Below are 22,099 nucleotides of genomic sequence, written 5' to 3'. Positions count from 1 at the left end.
GTTGTTGCCAAATCCTCCAAATTATACCTAGCAATTTGTTCGCCTTACCTTTTCTTTCTACAATTTTTAATGATAACAACTAACATATTTTGAAAACTTAAGGTTCAAAATAGCGTTGTGCTCTACATATCTGTGAGAAATCAAATAGCTGCATTTTCACGAACATAATTGCTAATTTATTTTTCCTTTGAAATTAATAAATGGTAGTACTGGCAATCAGGTAACTACTTTTCGTATGATTTGGACCAATAGCGACTAAACACGACAAATTCGTTCTGATATTTGTGGTTATGTATTGAGATAGGTGTCAAGATAAAACAAATTTTAGTATCGTATAATGCATTTAAGGTATACATAGCATATTAAGTTAATGCAAAAAATGTTTCAAGTAAAATATCCAGTGGAAACAATGGACGTAAACTTTTGTTATAAATTATCTACATGTTTAGTGTTGTTGATTTTGGAGTTGCTATTTAAAGGTTAGCATAAAGAAGAACTCTTTATTATAATATATCTAGAAATGTTGCTTCACTGTAATGTTTTGTTTTTAGCAACGCATAGTGCAACACAAGCTGAAATTAATAAGCATTTAGAATTAGGTAAACAATTTTTAGCAAAAGGACAGCTCTCTGATGCATTGTCACAATATCATGCAGCTGTTGGTAAGAATTTTTCAATGTCGAAGTTTTAATTAAACTGATAAAAAAAAATTATGATTTCTAGAGGGCGATCCAAACAACTACCTCACTTATTTTAAACGGGGAACAGTATACCTTGCTTTAGGAAAAGCAAAAAATGCATTGAGTGATCTAGATCGTGTTATTGAACTGAAACCAGACTTTACTGCAGCTAGGATTAGCAGAGGAAGTGTGCATTTGAAATTAGCAAATTATGACTTGGCCCAATTAGATTTTTATAATGCTGTAAGTTTCATTAAGAAATTTGAAGTGATATTAAATTGTTTATTAAAAATTATTTTAGTTGAAAATGGATCCATATAATCAAGAAGCAAATGAACTTATTCAAAGGATACAACCAGCAGTAGAAAACAAAGCAAATGCAGATCATTACTTTGCTCATGGTGATTATAGAAATGCAATACGTTTTATTTCTGCAGTAATAGATGTTAGTCCTTGGGCTGCTAATTTATTTGATGAACGTGCTAAAATGCACTTGGCCAATGATGACCCATTGGCAGCAGTGGGTGATATAAGAATTGCAACTAAATTGCAATCTGATAATACAGATGGATACTTTAATTTGGCCACTATATTGTATCAGTTAGGTCATGCAAGTGATGCTTTAAAATCTATTCGAGAGTGCTTGAAACTTGATCCAGAACACAAACATTGCTTTCCACTTTACAAAAAAATAAAGAAAATAGAAAAATTTTTGACAGATGCTGAAACATCTTTAGAAGCACAAAATTATGCAGATTGCATATCATCAGCACAAAAAGTTCTCAAGAATGAAAATGAAGAGCAGATGATAATTTATGAGGCTAAAAGACTGTTATGTTCATGTTATTCTAAAGATGAACAACTTCCAGATGCTATTAACTTCTGTGGTGAAGCACTGGAATTAAACAAAGATCCATACATTTACTGTGATAGAGGAGATGCTTATATTAATTCTGAAATGTATGATGATGCCATTAGAGACTTTAAAGCTGCATTGGATATGGATCAGACATTGGACAGGGCTAAAGAAGGAATGGAGAAGGCTAAGAAATTACAACAACAAGCTGAACGTCGAGATTATTATAAAATACTGGGTGTAAAGAAGAGTGCTTCCAAAAAGGAAATAATAAAGGCTTATAGGAAAATGGCACAAAAATGGCATCCTGATAACTATCCTAATGATGAGAAAATGAAAAAAGTTGCTGAGAAGAAATTTATGGACATAGCTGCAGCTAAAGAGGTAAAACTATATCGTCACACAAACCCGTGCTGCAAACATATCCTTATAATAATCTTTTTCGAATTTCCAAATTAGTTTGACACCAATTAAGATTCATTATTTTATGTTTAAAAAAATCTCCAATTTAAATATGTAATTTTCGCAGGTGCTCACTGACGAGGAAAAACGACGAAAATTTGACATGGGTGAAGACCCATTAGATCCTGAATCAGGGCAACCACATATGCCAAACTTCCATCAGTTCCATAGTTTTCAAGGAAGTCCATTTAATTTCAGATTTCACTTCAACTAGTCAGAAAACCCCTTTTATTCTAATGTTTACCCAATAAAGACTTGTACAGTGAAAAGATTATAATTTATAACTAGTGAATTCAACAAGTGAAAACAAACTTAAACTGATTTTTTATCAGACTGTGAGTGCTGTGTTTATAGTTAAAATGTATATATTACTTTTTAGTTATAAATAAAATAATTTATTTTTTGTTTTGTATAAGTCATGTATTTCCATATGAATGCTGTTAAACACAACCATTCTTAAAAGTTCATACGATTAAAAAAACAAATAAAAACAATGTCATCCCTAGAAGTTTATTGAAAGTAACAAATACGGATTATGATATCAATCTTGCATTTATTCAAAAATTTGACTAATATTAATGTAGTGTTTCATAAAAGATTAATAACTCGACTTAAGAATGATAGTAACTAACATTTAAGTGCATACGCCTTCAATTTGAAAAAGTTCAGATCGTAGCCACGGTTCAAATGGTCGGTTGACACCATGACACTACGCATGATATTGGCAACCTTGAATCTTTCATAAATAGATAAGTACAGGCCTGACGCTGGAAGCTGGCAGAAATTTTAAAATGGCGTGGATGCGCGGTGGCAAAAGTAGGCAGTTTTAGGTATAAAGATTGTAGCCCTCATTCTTCAGTATTCCTATCAGGGGCGTAAATTAAATATTTAAAAGTAGGGATCATTGAGCAAATAATAGACATACAAACAGAAGAACTAATTGTTGATGTTGGTGACAGTGATAGAGATTCCCATGATGACAGTGAATGTGAAAACTATAAAACAAAAGCAATAAGTTAATTTTTTCTTTTTGATAGGTCATGTTTTTACATTATTTTCTAGTACGCTACTGTCTTATCTGTATTAATACTATACTTTACGCCTACTGAAACCTTATTTGTGTATCGGTTCCAAGTGACTTACCCAAATAGGTCATAAATGGGCAAGTACCTGCGCGACCGCTCGCCAGCTTCCTTCGTCAGACCTGTATACACATCGACGTTTACTAATATTTAATATATGTCTATGGGTATACGACCTTGTCTATGGTATACGACATAGATGACATAGATGAATAATCTTTATCTATGAAATAATCTTTCATTTATTTAAGGTTAACTGCAGGTATTGTTGCTTTTTCTTTTTAAATTGCTCATTTATGTATTATTGAAATGTAGGCAATTAAAATATATTTTAATATGTTTTAGTCTAAGATTTTGTTAATTGTTGTTGATAAATTGCTTGTGGTTTGATTTGCATTTTGAACGGATGCTGATGGATAACTTGTATGTTTAAACATGTTTTAGGAATGGCGGAAACAGCTAAGCCTCAGCAAAAGGCGAAAGCCGAGAAGAAAGAGAAAGCTAAGCCTGCTCCATCAGAAAAACCACCTTTGAAGAAAAGGCCATTTAAAAGACATGGACGTTTGTATGCAAAAGCGATTTTTACAGGTTATAAAAGAGGTCTCCGTAACCAACATGAAAATACAGCACTATTGAAAATCGAAGGTGCGGAATCGAAAACAGATAGTTGGTTCTATATAGGCAAAAAGTGTGTATATGTTTATAAAGCAAAGAACAAGACCTGTATTCCTGGAAAGCCTAAAAACAAAAAGTCGAAAGTAAGAGCTATTTGGGGTAAAGTGACAAGACCACATGGTTGTACTGGTGCTGTTCGAGCAAAATTTAAGAGAAATTTACCCGCTAAAGCAATGGGCCACCGTATTAGAATTGTAAGTATTATGATAATAATAAAATTAAGGCTGGTATTAAAATTTTGGTTTCCTTTTATTCAACATGCAAACTAGTTTGGTTTTATTCATTTAGATCGCAAGTTTACATGCATATTAATAACACGAATAATACTTACAAAAGTGATTAGAATATAGTCTATGAAAATTGTCTTGAGTTATTTTTGTTTTTGCTGTTTTAATTTGTTACAAATTTTCAATGATGTATTAGACATTTGAAATCTGAACCCTCTGTGGAAAGTATATTTGCTGAGAAAAAATTTGTATGGTATTTCATATACAATGAGAAAGTTGCATAAATTATAACAGTGTTTTCTTTGTTTCAGATGATGTACCCATCCAAAATATAATAGTTTTTGTTATAATAAATAATAAAATAAGTATTTGTGTTTTTGGTGTGTGCTAATGTACATTGTAATACCTATCCTGTTACCTTAAATGTTTTAATGGAAAGTAATTGAAACTTGACTTATTTTATTACAAAAGAATGTATCATTTTAAATTAATTACATTTTAAAACTCAAAACGCCCTAAAATAAAAAACAAAGTTGACGTAAAATTTGACTAATCTATGTAAATCTGGTTTAAATAAGTTAATATTTAAGTGATGGCGCGTTTTATTCAAAATATGAGCTATTTTAATTTTGAAAATCGCAAAACAAATATTTAGACCTTAAAAAAAGGTTTATGTTTATAACAATTGTTATCAAACAGAAAACTGCCGAAAATGGCTATAATTTTAAAAAGCAGGTTAAAGGCATTCTGTAAATAGAATGCATATCGTATTATTACTGATAGTTCTTTGCCAAAGATGGCGGGACTATAACCATTTATAGAAAATAATCCTGCACGTTTTTTAATTTTTTCAAAAGTTTATTAGGAAATTTCTATATGGTTTCGACATAACATGTTTTGTCAAGAATACTTTTTAAGGGATACAACTCAAAACCTAAATTATTAATGTCTAATTTTTCTAAGAGAATACGCTTTCTATTTCGTTATTGGTAAATGTGTAACAACTTTTAGAGTTTGTAATTCAAAGGAGCCCCCAACATTTTAATATTACATACTTATTTGCCTGTTTTTAATTTGTATTATATATTCATTATCGCAAACAATTCAAATTAGGTTCAAATCATACAAAAATTTACTACCGATAAAGACTTCCTCCGATTTATAGCCTTTCTCAAAACCTTACAAGCAAAACCAATTATACAAAGGGATCCTATTTACATTTTTACTAGGTCCCCCTAGAGATTTAATACGGCCTTTGTATTATACTTTTTATAGATTTTAATATTTCTTAAAGCTTTATATCATAAGCAAGTTAGTTTTATGTTTTCAGTACATTGTAATGCCTAAATCATCTGCATTTTAACGCCATTATCTTACTCACTTCTATGCCACAGGAAACGGAAGTCGTAACAGCTCATCAATCTTATAGGTAAATTTTTAATAATAGATTCCTATGTACTAAAGGTACAAAGGGTAGAATCAAAATCGTTTTTATAAAATATATTTATGTAGAAGCACTGCTTAAATATTTAAAAGAAACTGTATTCGAGACATTGCAGATAAGTAATCAGGTACCTGAGTTTATTCTAAAAGTAATACTAGGGAAAACTAAAAAAAGGTTATACTATGGATAATTAAAATTTAGATCAATAAGTAATAAATAATTCTAACGAAATGTTGCTGCTACAGCTTAACTTACATAATAATTGTAAACATGTACGTTTTTGATTTTTCGCGTAAAAAATTTTTTTAATTGGGAAGTTTCGAATTAAATATTGAACTGAACTAAATAGAATAATTTTTAATTGAAGGTTTGGTGTAAAACAAAATAATTCCATTCATAATTAAAGTAGAAACCCGGTAAATCAACTTTGTATGTTTCATTATTTTAATTTTGCGTTATTTTCTAAATGTAATTAATTAATAGACATTATAGTAATATTAGAGAGACTTTTAATGTTATCCTTTTATTATTATAATTTGCCGTACCTCCATAATTTTCGTGAACTGTACTGTACTATTCCTATCTATTGGAGAATGGACATAGTTAGGATGAACTTCTACACCTGTATCTCTTCGTGCTTTCATGAACGCTTGGTATTAACCAATCAAAAAAGAGGATTAGGCAAGAATTTAAAATACCTGTTCTCCTACGTGTTACCTTTCTTAATGAACGGAAGTGACTAGCATAGACATACGTTCTAACGTGTGCAAGTATTTCTGCATTTACCACTATTCTGCACGAGTTCATTACTTGCTTCGACCTACATTCTTGTTCGTTCATCGTGATGGTGAGCCCTATGTCATGTTGCAATTTTGGTACTATATAACGATAAGTGTATAATAAATATAATATTTAATATTTTTTTGAAACGGTTTTGTGAACGAAACGTAGAACTAAGTGACTTTAAAAATGAGTTTGATGATATGCTTGTTCTCGTACAAGAATCTTGTGTTTCTGTTTTATCGTTAGTCATGTTTTAGTTGACCAGTAGAGGTATCTTTGCTTTTTGTTGTGAATCAAACAGGTTAGGAGATAAACGCTTTAAATACGGAAGCTCAGGTGAGTGCAATTTAACTATGTATTTATTATTATAAGAAATATTTATAACATAAAAATATTAAAGTGAAACGTGCTCTGAAAACTGACCCAGTTATCGAAAAACCAATAGCAGGTGTAACGGAACTGCAATCCATTTAAAAATAATGTTTTGCATATGTACCTACAAAGAATGTATATTAATGTTACATAATTGTGATACTAACAATAATTATCTACCTATAATTCTATATGGGTTTTATTGTAGCAATAAAAGTTTACAAGAAAATCAAATCGAGTTCTGTGAAGCTGAACTAAATAAATCTAGACCCAAAATTCCTTGATCATTAGAGCCCTTTTTAACGGTTTTTAAAGGTTTAGTGTTTTATTCTATAAAAATTATTGAGGACATATTGACAATATATTATTATTTTAAGGGTATTAATGACTTTCTATCAAACTTTCTTTTCGTGGGCATTAACATGAGTATAATATGAGTACAAATCTGAGCCAATCACTATTGCAAATTAGGCCTTCATTATTGAAAAAGCGACAACTTAGAGCATTTTCAACGTTTGTAGGGAGCCGCAGCACGAAATCACTGTTTTCAATAATAAATAATTATGTATTCATTAATAAAAATCGCAGAAATTATGTGCTCTTTATGTGCTCCCAATTTAGTCAATGAGCGTTTCTATAATTTGTAGGGAGGTGCAGCACGAAGTCCCTCTTTTCATTAATAAATAACTATGTTCTCCTTAACGAAAAGCACAGGAATTATGTGTTCTTTATGTGCTCTTAATTTACTCAAGAAGCGACTTTCGTGCTCTTATAGGTACCATTCAACTTGGAACTTTTTCAATATTTGTAGGGAAGTGCGTGCAACACGATATCGCTCTTTTCATCAACAAATAATTAGGTTCTTTGGTAAAGATCGAAAGAAGAGGACTCCACCACCACTGTACCATAAAAAGTTCGTGGCGGTCTCACCCCCATAAAAAGTTATGGGGGTTCAAAGTTAATAAATATGCCAATTTTTATACATTTCTAGGCATGTAAATATTTATATAGTCATTCTTAAACAATATTCAAAGGTAAAACTAATGAAAAATACATAAAAATATTGAGAAAGTTATATAAAACATTATTTAAATATCTTTATCAATAGGGTAGGTTAGGTTAGGTTAGGTTATCGGGTTTTGTTCCTCTTTCGATCCCCCACCTCCACCCGCTTGAAAATATTTTTTTTTATTGAATTTTATTTGAATTATAGTCCTATGTAAATTGACAAAATAATCAACTTTCAACCCCCATAACTTTTTATGGAGGTGGGACCGCCGCAAATGTTTTATGGGGTTTTACTCAGGTGACCACCCTCGTTCGATCCCCCCTACCATCTTTCGACCCCCCCCCCATATCCCCGCACACCCATCGAACCCCCATCATTTTTTATGGGGGTGAGACCGCCACGAACTTTTTATGGTACAGTGGTAGGGGAGACCTCCTCTTTCGATCCCACCCATCATCCCATCATCTAGACATTTACCGGTGCTTCCAAAGGGAAAGCACAGGAATTATGTAATTTTAATGTACTTCCAATTTGATGAAGAAGCGATTTTCGTACTCCAATCCCATTGGTTTCAATCATCTTCAATGTTTTTCGAGGGTGCTTGGATTGACCCAATGCGAACGAAAAAGATTCAACACTTAAATTCTGACCTACTTCTGAAGCACATAAACCTTCTGTGGCAACAACTATTTTTTACTTTACGAAAAAATTCTTGGACGTATTTGCAATGTTTAATTTTACTTTCTCTTAATGATCGCCATGTATTTTATTTGATAAAATTTTGTTCAGTAGGTGACAAAATTATATCAAACACCTACCACTTAATATTCGTATGAGGCCCTGTCAATCAATTATTACTGAAATAATGTTTCGTAAATGTCTAGTAGCAAAAGGCACTTGAGTGGATAAAAATGTGTCTGGCTTTGTTTGGAAGATTGATCGGTAGTTAATACTTTATAAATTTATCATTATACCAACACGTATTCGAGCATGTGACTACATAATACATAGCAGCGAATAGACGACGCAACGTGTTGAACGATCTCTCCAGCAATTATAACATTCTGCATATGGAATTTCGCTCGTTAAAAATAGTAACATATATAGGTACACGGAATCTACAATAGACAGTAACAGATATAGGTACACGGAATCTACAATAGACAGTAAAACATAAGGCACAGTAATTTACTCTATATTATTCATTATGAAGCAATAGGAATTTGACACTTTAGAAAATGTAACCTATAATTTTCGGTTTTACAGTTTTTATCGTATTTTATATACTATAAGCGAATTCAATATGCCATTTTCGTTACTTTATGAATGGATCCGTACCTTAGGTTAGTAGGTAGCATCCTACTGTTACATAGTATTTATAATTTGCTGTTTAGGTCACTGGAACAATATTACGTCCAAATCATTTTTTAAAAATTGCTGTCTAAGGCCGGTTGTCCACGAATCCGATCAGACTGAAGTAGGAACAATTCATGTACAAGTTTTGGTACAAAATACGATATTTGTGTAACAGTAAAATACTTTTATTTTTGAAAATAGCAGAAACCTTTATAAAGAAAAGTTTTTGAGACTTAAAGAGTAGTTACAAATATGCAACCATATCTATTGATTACAAAAATACATATCAGAAAAGTACAACTGACGAAATGAATATTGAGACACAACAGATGGTATCTTTGAGACTTTTTTTGTAAAAAATCATAACTTTTTCCGAATATACCAGCATGCACCTACTTTTAAATTTTGTAGATTTTCGGAAGATTACCGTAGGATAAATAAAAAGAATATAATTGTAATATTGCCTTTTTGAGAAAGTTATCCAAGGTTTTCGGGTGAAAGTACTATAAATTAAATGAACATGTATATGAATAAAATTATATTAAAGTACTAAACGTGTTAAAAAAATTAATGTTATCTAATGATAAATAATCATCTATTAGGAAATTTTGTTACCACAAAAAAGTGCAAAAGTTTATACCAATAATGTGCTATAAATATCTATGATTCTAGCATATAATGGTAATTGTTTCGGCTATCTTCTCTCACGATACGATATTATAGAATTACTTGCCGATTAAAACGCCTAATCAAAAAATGTGTGGCCTTAGACTTATTACCTTTGATATCGACGATATTATTGTTTAATCGGAATTTTTAACTGAAAATATATGTGAATTATCATTTCTGAACATACTTACAGCTTATGTAAACACTGCTTCCGAATGTTATTAAGTACTTTCCTAGTTAACTTAAAATGTGCGGGGCGCGCCGTATTATTAATTGCAATAGGTAAAACTGCATATACAGTGGCGTAGCGTAAATTTCTGCCATCCGGGGTGAAATTAAACAAATACGCAAAATATGTAATCGCTAAATTTGCCTCACCATATTTATTTGATATGAATAGGTGCATAATTCAAAGGAGCGTGATGATCCATGTCAGATTCTTAAGTTGTATTGGGTCCTTTAATTGATGTTATCCTGTTACTATATTTATTGTCGCTGGGGTAGTCATTATCATAAGGTCGTCAGACCTAAGACTAATTGAACACGCACTTCCATTCTTTCCTGTCTTGAGCTAATATTCGTATTTTTCCTAAAGCTAGGACTTCCCACATCCTTAACTATTTGTAATCTACCCCTCCTAACTCCTGTTTCTGTCTCTAGTATGTCTCTGACTAGACCTTTATGTATGAGAAGGTGTCCTACCAACCTATCCCGCCTATTTCTTATTGACTTCATAGAGTCCTCTGTTCTCCTATTTTTTCTAATACCTCTTCATTTCTAACCTTCTCTATCCAAGGTATCCTCATCATTTGCTTATAACACCACATTTCGAACGCTTCTAATCTTTTCTTTTCCGCCGCGCCAATCCTCCAAGTTTCGCACCCACTCTCCAAACATATCTTTTATTTCCATATATATATTCCAGTCTTGTAAATTCTAATAAAATTGCAAAAAAGGATTAATTTTTATATTATTTATTATTATCAGTTATTGGTTCATCTCCTGCTTCGTACGTTCGTATTTACTTGAATATCTCTTTCACTTTAAGGTTTCAGGAGAATTAGGATGAATGTCTGGTTTGCTATATTATCTGTTGCAGAAGTAATAATACTTCTTCTGCTTCTCTTCAAATCATTTGTTGTAAACTCGAGGTTTTGAGTGACTATTTGGATATTGTGTGTAGGATCTGCATCATTTTGCTAACATTTATGCTATATGCAGTAGTGCAAAATGTACTTAAATAGAATATAAAAGAGTTTCTTATTTAACCTTGATTAAAATTTATAGTCTGATGAGCGATTCGAGTTTTTTTTTGGTATGCTTGCCTACGATTGTTTTAGGACTTCAGCCTTTGTTATAATGTGAACCGTTTTCGACCTTTATCTTTTGTTATGCATACATATAATGTAAGAAAAAATGTCGTCTGTACGATTAAGGTAAACGCACTAGTACTTGACACCGCGTTAATAGTTGACATTTTCGATTTTAACCGTTCAGAATAGGGAATGAAGAAATTTTTTTAATATTCTGTGAACGCCAGGATGAAATAGTGACATTTGTGAGGCGACTATACAATTGTGGAATTATTCATTTTAAAATTTAATTTTGAAAATTTTATTTCTTTGTTATATTTGTATGTGCAGTCCCATGCACAAGAGCACCCGAGCTCCTCAATGGGAATTTGTAATATTACAATTTGTATGCTATACAATAAATTGAATTCAATTGAAAAAAAAAAAAAATAACCGCCATTTGGCGCCATTTTTGTGTTGCATGGTCGCATGGAGTTTATTTGTCGTGAATTTACTTAGTGTAAGTGATAAGAAGGTAAGTTTATAAAAAAAAAGTTTTTAAGTGAAACTTTGCGGAATTGTAATTGTAGTTGTATTATTTTGATGTGGAGATATAGGATAAATAAATGTTCTTAAAAAAAAGCAATTTTAACCTGTAAATGAGGATAATCTTTCGTAGTAAACACTAAAGCAAAAGAGCCAAGTTTTCTAGTAATTGACATTGATGTCAACTACTAGTGCTAAGCACAGGGCCCTTGGTCTTAATAGTAATAATAAAGAATCAATTGAAAAACGGTTCCCGGAAGTGTACAGCTTCCTCTAACAAAGTAACTCCGACGATACTCTACAAATTCCTTGTTGTGTTTTTAATGCAGATGAAACGGCATTCTTCCTCAATCCAAAGGGTAGTAAGGTATTGGCAAGAAAGGGTGACAAAACCATTTACCAACAAGTTAATCCAGATGAGAAAGAATGCCTTACTGTTCTTATCACTGGGACGCTGCAGGTCAGGTAGTGTCACCAATGGTGATATTTAAATATGAGCGTGAACCTAGAGAGTTAGCATTTAGTGTTCCTGATGAATGGAGTATTGGGAGATCGGAAAGCGGGTGGATGACGGGACAAACATTTTATGAGTTCATTAGAAATATCTTTGAAAATTTCGCGCCCCGTTATTCTTTTCGTTGGTGGCCTTACATAAAGCCGGTTTTGTGCTGAAAATGGTATCATTCTAGTAACTCTTTACCCAAATGCAACGCATTTGATTCAGCCAAAATTGATGAAAAGGGTGGAATACATTTTATGGAAAAATATATAGATAAAGGGGAACCAATTATTTTCAAAATAAGTGAAAATTGGAATAGTGACAAAGAGGATTTATCACTTTTTAGTTTCTACAAGAACATTTGCCTGGAATACAACAATCTTTAAAAAGAAATAAAAACCATCTAATCACAAAAATCTGCAGAAGATGTAACAAATAAAATATCTGAATATGAGGAGGTTAATAATTATCGATCAAGTCACTCCACCCGCCTTTGAGATTCCTATAGAAGACTTAAACACTGCCCAACAAATACCCGAATCTGAAGCTAATACTTTCAACAAGATGTTGGTACAAGCAGATGTACATAAACCGGTGATTTATGAGCCCCATGAAACAACAAGAAAGGAAAATAAAAGTGCTTAACAGTCGCCAAAATCTCTTCAAGAATCTGGCCTTAATTCGGTAAAAACATGTCCACTTGTCACCTCTCATCCATCCACCTGATTCTGACTTGGTAAAGATGCACACATCATCCGAAGAAATTGTTCCCCCCCTTTTCAAGGTGTACTTTTCTGGCAAGAACCTAAGCCCGCAACCTCAAAAAAACGGAAAGTAGAGAAGATACCAGCAGTTATAACATCAAAAGAATGGCAAGCCTACGATGAAAATAACGCGAGTAAAAAGCTATGTTTACTATAGAAAAAAAAAAGAAAAGAGCTGAAGAGAGGTAGAAGAAAAAGCAAGAGAATGATATTTTAAAAAAAAAAGCTGGAGCAACGCGGAAAACAGAAAGCTATAAAGAAGAAACAAAAGTCATCTACTAGAAAACAGAAATTTTTCTCAAGTGCTGATGATGAGTCATGGGTTGAATCTGGGAGTAGTACAGATGACTTATCCACAGAAAAAGAGAGTGATGAATAACCTGACGAGGAGGAAATGATGAATTAGTATTGTTCACCAAATCTTGGTTCAGCATTGCCTGTCGGATCGTGGGCTAAGCTTGGCAACCAGGTTTGGGCCGAAGTTATGTTCCAAGTGTTTGCTATGCTTGGTCCAATATTGATTGCCGATCTCGAGCCAGAATTAAAAAATCTTGGAACAAGCTTGGTTAGCTCCTACATGGGTGGTTATAAAGAAGGTGAATAGATATTAGTCTAGTTACCCGGCAGTGTTAAGGATTATAAATATGTATGCATTATACAAAAAATCCTTAAAAATAACGAAGCTGAAGTTCTTGGTATGAATTGTTGTGACGAAAAAAAACTATGTTCAAACCAAATGATACAGACATAAGTTTTTTACAATTTAACCAAATATTGAGGAAACTGCCAAATCCTAAAACTATCACTTTTAATGTCAACTACTAATACTTACTATATATTAACTACTAGATCTTTTAGTTTATTGGATGTTAAGTACTAACAAATTTTAAGCATTTTTTAAAAATTCTTAAAAAAAACTGCATCTATTTTTCAAAACATTTTATTTTACGTCTCATAAGAAAATAAAGTACGAAACTGTACTACATTATCTAAAGAATACATTAAAATATAGATATAAAAGCAAAAAAAATCTTTTCCCCCATTATAATGTCAACTGCTAGTGCATTTACCTTAAATAGAAGAAGGTTGTTTTTCACAAATTTTTTTCTGAATGAAAATGTTGGCATTTTACGCATCTAGACTGTAGTGTCTTAATATTTCAGGGTATAAATTGTGTTGTGAAAAACTGGTATATAAAACAAGAAATTGGTAGCAACGAAGAAAGCATTTTTTGCTGTCTCCCCTTCACGTTTGCGTTGCTGGAGCTCATAGCATCCTCTGCCCCTCATGCTACGTCACTGTTTATATATAAAATGAAATAAAAGTGACATTGTATTCAATCGGTGGTTGTATATGGGTGTAATCACCTCTTTTAAGCGTTTTACTTCAAGTTACACCGTTAACCGGAATAATAAACGACCACAGTTACAGAAAAGCTACTACAATCCCACATCCTTCTTCTTGGTAATAAAAGGAAAGTTTAGGTATTAGAATTGCCGTATGTTGTGATAAATTCCTGCGGTGTAGTTAAAATCACCACATGCGCACATAAATGCTATTAGCTAACTTTTTTCTTGTCGTGTTGCATATGCCAAGAGCAACATGCAACATGTCATAAAATCTCATGGAATGCTGGAAATGAACATAAGATGCTTCTGTTCTTATGACAAGTAGACCAAGTGCAGTCAAAGTATAAATCTACGAAGACCCTAACAATTTGGTGTCATTTATTATTATTATTATTATAGTGTCAGAAAATCCGAATTAATAAGCTGTAGCATGTATATTTAAGGGTTGTTCATGTCTTAATAACATACCAAAAACCTTAAGAACTTAAAAAAGACAGTTTTTCTATATTATAAGCACTCACTTCATTTTATCGGGTTGTTCAGAGTCATTTCGTTTTTTTTTTATGGAAATGAAAGACAGTTTTCGTTTAATAAACAAATACTTTATTAAATTATATATTGACCGTTCTGGTCCAACACCTTTTGCCATCTTTCTGGTAGTAGCATAATTCCACGCTCATAAAATTTTTGGTCTTTGCTGGCAAAAAACTGATCGAGGAGGTTTTTGACCTCCTCATTTGAGGTGAAGGTTTTACCGTCTAAAAAATTTTGGAGTGACCGGAACAAATAATAATCCGATGGTGCCAGGTCTGGAGAATATGGTGGGTGTAGCATTGTATCCCATTCAAGCTGTAAAAGCTTTTGGCGAGTGACCAAACTTGTGTGAGGTCTCGCGTTGTCTTGGTGAAACACTACACCTTTCCTGTTGATTAGTTCTGACCTTTTCTGTTGAAGTGCATCATTCAGTTTGTCCAGCTGATGACAGTAGACTTCCGAATTAATCGTTGTGTTATCCGGTAAAAGCTCAAAAAAAACGATTCCTTTAAAATCCCACCAAACAGACAGCATCACCTTTTTTTGGTGAATATCGGCTTTGGAAATGGTTTGAGCCGGTTCATCTTTTTTGCTCCATGACCTCTTGCGTTTGACGTTGTTGTATACAACCCATTTTTCGTCCCCAGTGATGATGCGCTTCAAAAACGGATCATTTTCGTGACGTTTGAGAAGCGAATCGCAGACGTCAATGCGGCGACACAGATTTCTCTCTGTGAGAACATGGGGAACCCATACATCGAGCTTCGAGGATAATCCCAGGCCTTTCAAGTGGTCATAAACTGTTGAATTTGATAAATTTAACCTCAATCCGATCTCACGTGTTGTTATTCGCCGGTTCACATCAACTAATGCCTTTATCGCGTCTTTATCAGCTTCAACCGGCCTTCCCGAACGTGGTGCATCTTCGACATCAAAATTGCCGGATCGAAATTTAGCGAACCAGTTCTGGCACTGGCGTACTGTCAACACACCTTCTCCATACACATCAGTCAATTTCTTTCTGGCTTGAACAGCATTTTTACCCTTTCTGTAGTAAAACAGTAAGATATGTCGAAAATGCTGCTTATCGCTCTCCATATTTAAAAGGGCACCAACCAAAAACTACTGCGTAGAATTAATTGGAATTTTTCACACACAAGCCTTGCTATATGAGCTCTCAAAGCATATAAAAATTATACGACTTAAATGTGAAGTTGGGTGCAAAAGAATACAATTAAATCCTCTGGCGGGAAAAAACGAAATGACTTTCCGAACAACCCTATAATTTTATTTACTCTTATTTTAGGGTTGATAAGTTACTTTGAATTTTGTACCGTTAATTCGATGTATTGGTGAGTTAATTTTACCCACTACAGATAGCTTCAAATTAACGAGTGGGTAAAATTAATTCACTAATACATTTTATAAAGAAAACTGTTCTTTGGATGGTATCTAGATTGAACACTCGGGGTTGGTCAGTATCTATCCACCAAGCATACTCAAAGTTACCTGAGATCGTAGTACAAGGGTATTTTAGTCTTGATAAATTTATTTTGGGATTTGTGATGTAGGTGTTAAGTTGTGTTTTCTGAAAATATTTTCTGGAGGGGACGGGTTAAAAAATATTAAAGAAACTAATTTTTTAGAATTGCAGTACACGTCTGACGAACTATTGATTATGGAAAAAACGTCTCATACATTTAGTACTTATAGTTATAATAATTTCTGGTAGTAAAATCAATTCTTCAATATGACAGGATTGTTATTAAATAGAAAGAATATTGTAAATGAAAATAAATATTGACTGATATGAACTACCTACACATAAAAGTGCAGGTAATTGAAGGAAGAAACCATCTTTACATGAGAAAGCTAAATGTAAAATTGAAAAAGATATTGAACTTAACAAAAATTAGTTTAGAATAATATATAAATAAAAAAAATTATAACGTTTACGTTTAAATATTTTATTTTGCGCCACATATTTAACACTATCAGTTTTGCCGGCGTAGTAAGGTCAAAAATTGAAACCTAAAAATAATTCATAAATGTACTGTTATTACTCCTGGTCCCTTGGATGTTCTCGGTCAAGCATAAAAATGACCTTATAGCTGGTAAAAAATGTAAAGCCCGAAAAAGTGTCTAAGGATTTTACTGTTATTTTCAATTTTAAGCTGACGAATTTGTCACTTAATACTTGTAGTATATAACAATTTAGACTCATTCCCTCAATAAACTATTTAAAAAGTTACATATAATTGTAAAAACGTAAAATGTAAAAAATGTGCAAATTTCTTACATATTTCGGGTGGAGTAAGAACCCCCAAAACCCTCCCCTACGTTCGCGTCTGCCTTTCCACTTCTATATAGTATTCTTGGGTGAAATTAATAAATTGCTGTATTCTGTCAATAATATTCGGTTTAATTCAAGAAACATGCATACCTATGTTATTATTGAATGAATCTTATTCATTATCGTTCCGTTCCCTCGCGTTATGTCATTATGAATAGTGTTTATAATGATAAGGTTAAATCAACTAGCTTTTACTAATGTCTTAAATACGTATTAAAGATCATCGACGACTACATCATCTTTATGTCGTCAGTCCTAAGACTGCTTGGACACGCACCTCCACTCTTTCCTATCCTAAGCTAATCTTCGCATTTCCCTAAAACTAGAACAACCTATATCCTTAAATATCTGCGAACAGTCATCTAATCTAAGTCTACCTCTACCTCTCTTAACATCCGTTTCTGCCTCTAATACGTCTCTGATTAGACCTTCATGCCTGAGAAGGTGTGCTACTAACCTATCTTGCCTATTTCTTATTGACTTCCATAGAGTCCTTTGTTCTATTACTCTTTCTAATAGCTCTTCATTTCTAACCTTTATCCAGAGTATCCTCATCATTCGCCTGTAACACCACATTTCCAACGCTTCTAACCTTTTCTTTTCCGCCGCGCCCACTGTCCATATTTCGCATCCGTACAGCGCCGTCCTACAAACATACACCTTTAGCAACCTTTTTTGAATTTCTAAATTAACCGTTCGCGAGCAAAAACCTAAAATCGGCCACTTCTTTTAATTTTTCGTCTCCTACCTTTATTTTCGCTCTTTTTCTACTTTTCCTTCCCTTGCATATCAGTATTTTTGTTTTAGTTTTATTCATTTTCATACAGTACTGTTTTGTCAATACCGCTTCCATTTTATTTAAAGCTATCTCTCACTCCTTGCTAGATGCTAATACTGCTGTATCATCTGCAAATCTCTTCATACAAATCTTTTGCCCCTGTATATCTATCCCTACAGTTGTACTGTCTTTAATGATGTTGATCGCGTCTTCGATGTATAGATTAAAAAGTAGCGGCGACAGTGTGCATCCCTACATAAAACTAATTTTTCTATCCTTTTAGAATCTAGAACTGTATTTTTTTTCTAGATAAAAGGTATCATATGACTTTTTCTGTATCCCTGACAATGTGTATATAAAATTTCATGATGATCGGTTGATTAGTTAAAACAAACAAACTTACATTTCGCATTTATGACATTAGTTAAGATTACCTACCTGGAATCCCAACATTGTACGTGACACTACAAATATTTTGTTAGTCGCATGCACTTTTTACAGGACTATTGACAAACGATGTCAATGCTTTTTCACTGTTCGGAAACTTTCTCTTTGAATACATAAACCACAATCACTCTATATTGTACAGGAAGTATACAGAATTCCTTTTGCGTCTAAAAACGTTTTGTTACCTAATTAAAAAAAACACGGTAACTATACTTTCTCTTTAAAACTGGAACTATGAAGTGGCAGTAATTAAACAATGCAAGTACCTTAGATAATTGCACGTCATTGTGATTATTAAGTAGTTCTAATGGCTAGTTTCACAGAAGTAACTCAAAGAAAAACAAAGTTCATATAAGTGGCCAGTAACCGTTAAACGTTAAACGTGCATCGCGGTTTAGATCTTTTTGGGTCTCGCCAGTATGTCGTAGATAGTTTCGACAGAACACAGAACAAATTCTTTTTTTGTTTAAATTATTTTCGAGGATGGGAAATCTTCAAAAGTCATCTCCAGAAGGGAGGTAGTGTCGGATTTTTACCGACTAAAACCCCTACTCGAGTGGGGAGATTAATCCTAACGTTATGCATCCCCGGGAAGGAAATTGGGAAATGGGTTGAGTTTGGGGATGAAGCGGGAGTATTTGAGGGAGAAAATAGTTAGCCCACCTCTGATGTGATGGGTAGACACTCGCTCCTGTACCTTGTACCTGTACCTTGTACCTTGTACCTGTACCTTGTACCTGTACCTTGTACCTGTACCTTGTACCTGTACCTGTACCTTGTACCTGTACCTTGTACCTGTACCTTGTACCTGTACCTTGTACCTTGTATACCTCTTTTTAAATTGGCGTAGCAGCTGAAACAAGCAAAAGAATTTTTAATTAAATGGTGTTAAACATGTAGATGTAAATTATGGTCACCCATCCTTTTTACTCAACACCTAATTACATCATTCTATGGACCTTTTTGTTTTCTATTATACGTTTAAAGCCGTCAATCGGACTACTAATATCTGATTAGTATGCTCGTAACATGTGGAATAGAATTCTAGTTTAAATAACAGCGAATTGCGTTTTTGTGCATTATTCTTGACCTATTTTTTATATTATATTTAACAATATTTATAATATTTACCAGTCTGCTTCAATTCAAACCTTCGTCGAAATTGTTTAGGACAAGGCCTGTATCTTTTTTTATTGTTTATTTTTAAGCCTTGCCACCGTTTCGAAGTATCAAAATGATATGCATTGTTACATTAATAAAGCAGTAAACTAGCGCTTATGGTAGTAATAATAATAATAACAATAAAGGTTTTATAAAGATTGTTTAAAATCTTATTTTGAATACATTAAAGAGTAAAAATTCATTTTGTTGCCATTATGAAATACAATGTTTTAGGGACAGTTATTGCAAAATAAACGCCTTTGGTGTCATTTCCCTGATAACGTATTTTGTTATCTGTTCAGAAAGAATCTCTTTACTTTTTAATATAGATATGCTAAATAATTGCACATATACTTTTTTAACTTTATTGTATTTTCCTTAGAACCATTGTGAAACTTTTCTTTAAACATAATGTTCAAAAATGTCTCGGAGAAGTGTCAGCGGTCGACGCCTCTTGTCTTGACCATGCTTGATGATAATTCTTTAAAATTTGGTGAATAATTGGTGACAGCACTTCTTAGTAATTCTTTCAGATGCTGGTTAGTTAATACTGATCGGTGTTTGAATTTCACGAATTTTAAAGTGGAATAAAATGATTCACATAAGTACGTTGTTCCGTATATTGAAATAATTCGACAAACAGCTTTTTTTAATTCAGGATACTTCGATTCTGGTACAAATTTCCAAAATTCAGTAAACGGCGTCGACTTATATTTTTATTGTAGAGCTTGATCTTCTTGCATCTCTTTTAATTCTAATTCACCACATGCTTTTTGGGTCATAATTATACTGAAAATAGAAAATTCACCTTCAATTATGTTAATTTCAAATGGATTCAAAAAAATTAAGAGACAATTTAAAACATTTCAAGTCTTGAAATCTATTTTGGAATTCCATCAATATTCCTTCTAGCTTTTTTATATACTCGTTGAGTTTTTCTTGTTTAATATTGGAACAATTTTTTTTAATTCGAGAAAAATCAGAAAATGTTTTATTTTTAAAAAAGTTGTAATTTAGTTTGAAAACTAAATATGCTCTGTGGGAGGTCANAATTCCATCAATATTCCTTCTAGCTTTTTTATATACTCGTTGAGTTTTTCTTGTTTAATATTGGAACAATTTTTTTTAATTCGAGAAAAATCAGAAAATGTTTTATTTTTAAAAAAGTTGTAATTTAGTTTGAAAACTAAATATGCTCTGTGGGAGGTCAAATATTATTTTATCTTTTACCTGCAATTTGTTACATCGTTGCACTTAGACTTTCATATTTGTTGTCAGTAATTTAAAAGACATTTTGAAACACATACGGAACGATAATAATTTTTTAAAATATAATAACACAAAAATGAAAAAGGAACTCGGGTATATTGTCGAGAGCAACAAATAATCCTTCAAAGAGCCGCTGGTTGGACTTCCCTAGATAATACCTAAGTATCTCATGAGGTACCATCCTCAGTTAGAAAGAGACTAACTGAGGATTAGAAAGATCCTAACTGAGGATGGTTCCTTGGGCGTCAAAACGCGTCTTAGGGATTTAAACGTTTTGTGGAATTTTGGGGTTTTAATGTTTATTCCACAGCACTCCAACTGACTTATATCGTCATTAGTGTATGGTGACCCGAGTCGAAATATAGGTACTTGTAAGGTTCTTTTAAGTCTTGATATTTAAGTATCAGAAATTATCTGACTATTATTTATAAAAGATTAAAAAGTATTTCATAAGTACTGTATACTATAGATTTTAAGTCCTTAAATAAGTCCTGAACTATGCTGCATATTTAGGATTATTAAAAAAAATATTTGGGTCCTGGTTTTGTGCTTTTTTTAGTATTAATAATGAAATTGGGTAAATGGAGAGAATTTGTTCATTAATTGCAAGTAAAAAATGAAGTCCACATTTTGATACAGTAAAGCAGAAAAATTTCTATCCAACTGTGAATTATAAGTTTTCGTAAGTAAATGTAATTAGGGTCATTGTCAAATTTTGCGCAGGTAAACGAGTCCCTCAACATTATCTATTTTTTTGTTATTAATAATGTCAAAATCCTTAACGAATTATATATTAAATACAAAATACATCGCTATAGCGAACATCCATTATTGGAATAAAGACTCAAGTTTCGATATTTTTCAATTTTTTTCAATTAACAAAATGGTCATTAGTGGTAACAGAAAGGTTTTCCTTACAAATTGTACCTGTCCCATGTAGCATTCCGTTACAATAAACATCATATAAATGCATTTTCTACTATAGTAACCCTCTTAATATAAATTATAATCGTAAACAGAGTATTATAAATATTCAATAAAATATGTTTTAAAATCAGTCAGTATTAAAATTTAGTTTTTAAATAATTTTCTAAACTTTGTCCCACGTACTATCTGGAACCGGCTGGTTCACTATGTTACTAACTAATTCACGACTCAAAATGAAGATGGCGCTGTTTTGGACACTGTTTTATTTTGGGCGAAATGTCTGCATTCGTCGTGGGAGTTCGTTAGGTTGGGGGGAGGGGTATGTCGCTCGACAGTCGACCGCAAGGTGTTGAACGTGCTGCGTGTTTAAATTGCCCGTCCACCTTGTTACCTACCTATTCACATAAGTAAATGAATATTTTTTCATTAGTTTACGTTCAGTTTATTGTCTGAGGGGTAAATGTGTTAAATGTGAACGAAATATTTTACTTTACGCTTTATTTTTTGACTTGTGTATAATGGAATGTAAAATTTACCACTCTGTTACTACGCAACTCTGTTACTA

At 32.6% G+C, this 22,099-nt stretch overlaps 3 protein-coding genes across 4 annotated transcripts in view; all 3 read left to right on the top strand.

Annotated features, from left to right (window-relative positions):
* Positions 1–289: 289 nt before the first annotated feature.
* Positions 290–2,408, top strand: LOC108735973 (dnaJ homolog subfamily C member 3). Its single transcript, XM_018468217.2, has 5 exons — positions 290–479; positions 552–662; positions 724–923; positions 982–1,920; positions 2,066–2,408. Exons 1-5 carry the CDS (start codon positions 371–373, stop codon positions 2,210–2,212), a joined length of 1,506 nt encoding a protein of 501 aa, XP_018323719.1. The 5' UTR covers positions 290–370; the 3' UTR covers positions 2,213–2,408.
* Positions 2,409–3,248: 840 nt separating this feature from the next.
* LOC108735975 (60S ribosomal protein L35a) lies at positions 3,249–4,348 on the top strand. Of its 2 annotated transcripts, none has more exons than XM_018468219.2 (3): positions 3,249–3,342; positions 3,525–3,949; positions 4,294–4,348. In XM_018468219.2, exons 2-3 carry the CDS (start codon positions 3,527–3,529, stop codon positions 4,315–4,317), a joined length of 447 nt encoding a protein of 148 aa, XP_018323721.2. In that variant the 5' UTR covers positions 3,249–3,342; positions 3,525–3,526; the 3' UTR covers positions 4,318–4,348. The 2 variants fall into 2 exon arrangements, with proteins under 2 accessions (XP_018323721.2, XP_025836654.1); XM_025980869.1 differs by lacking the exon at positions 3,249–3,342 and adding an exon at positions 3,369–3,391.
* A 1,943-nt stretch (positions 4,349–6,291) lies between these two features.
* The window catches only part of LOC108735981, a 132,295-nt gene continuing 116,487 nt past the window's right edge, over positions 6,292–22,099 (top strand). Inside the window, exon 1 of the mRNA XM_018468224.2 lies at positions 6,292–6,545. The gene's annotated coding sequence lies outside the window, so the exon portion shown is untranslated. The remainder of the gene's footprint in view (positions 6,546–22,099) is intronic.

This window comes from Agrilus planipennis, unplaced genomic scaffold (assembly GCF_000699045.2).
Source record: "Agrilus planipennis isolate EAB-ADULT unplaced genomic scaffold, Apla_2.0 scaffold4, whole genome shotgun sequence".
In the NCBI taxonomy this organism is placed as follows: domain Eukaryota; kingdom Metazoa; phylum Arthropoda; class Insecta; order Coleoptera; family Buprestidae; genus Agrilus; species Agrilus planipennis.
This window is presented reverse-complemented; position numbering and strand designations above follow the sequence as displayed.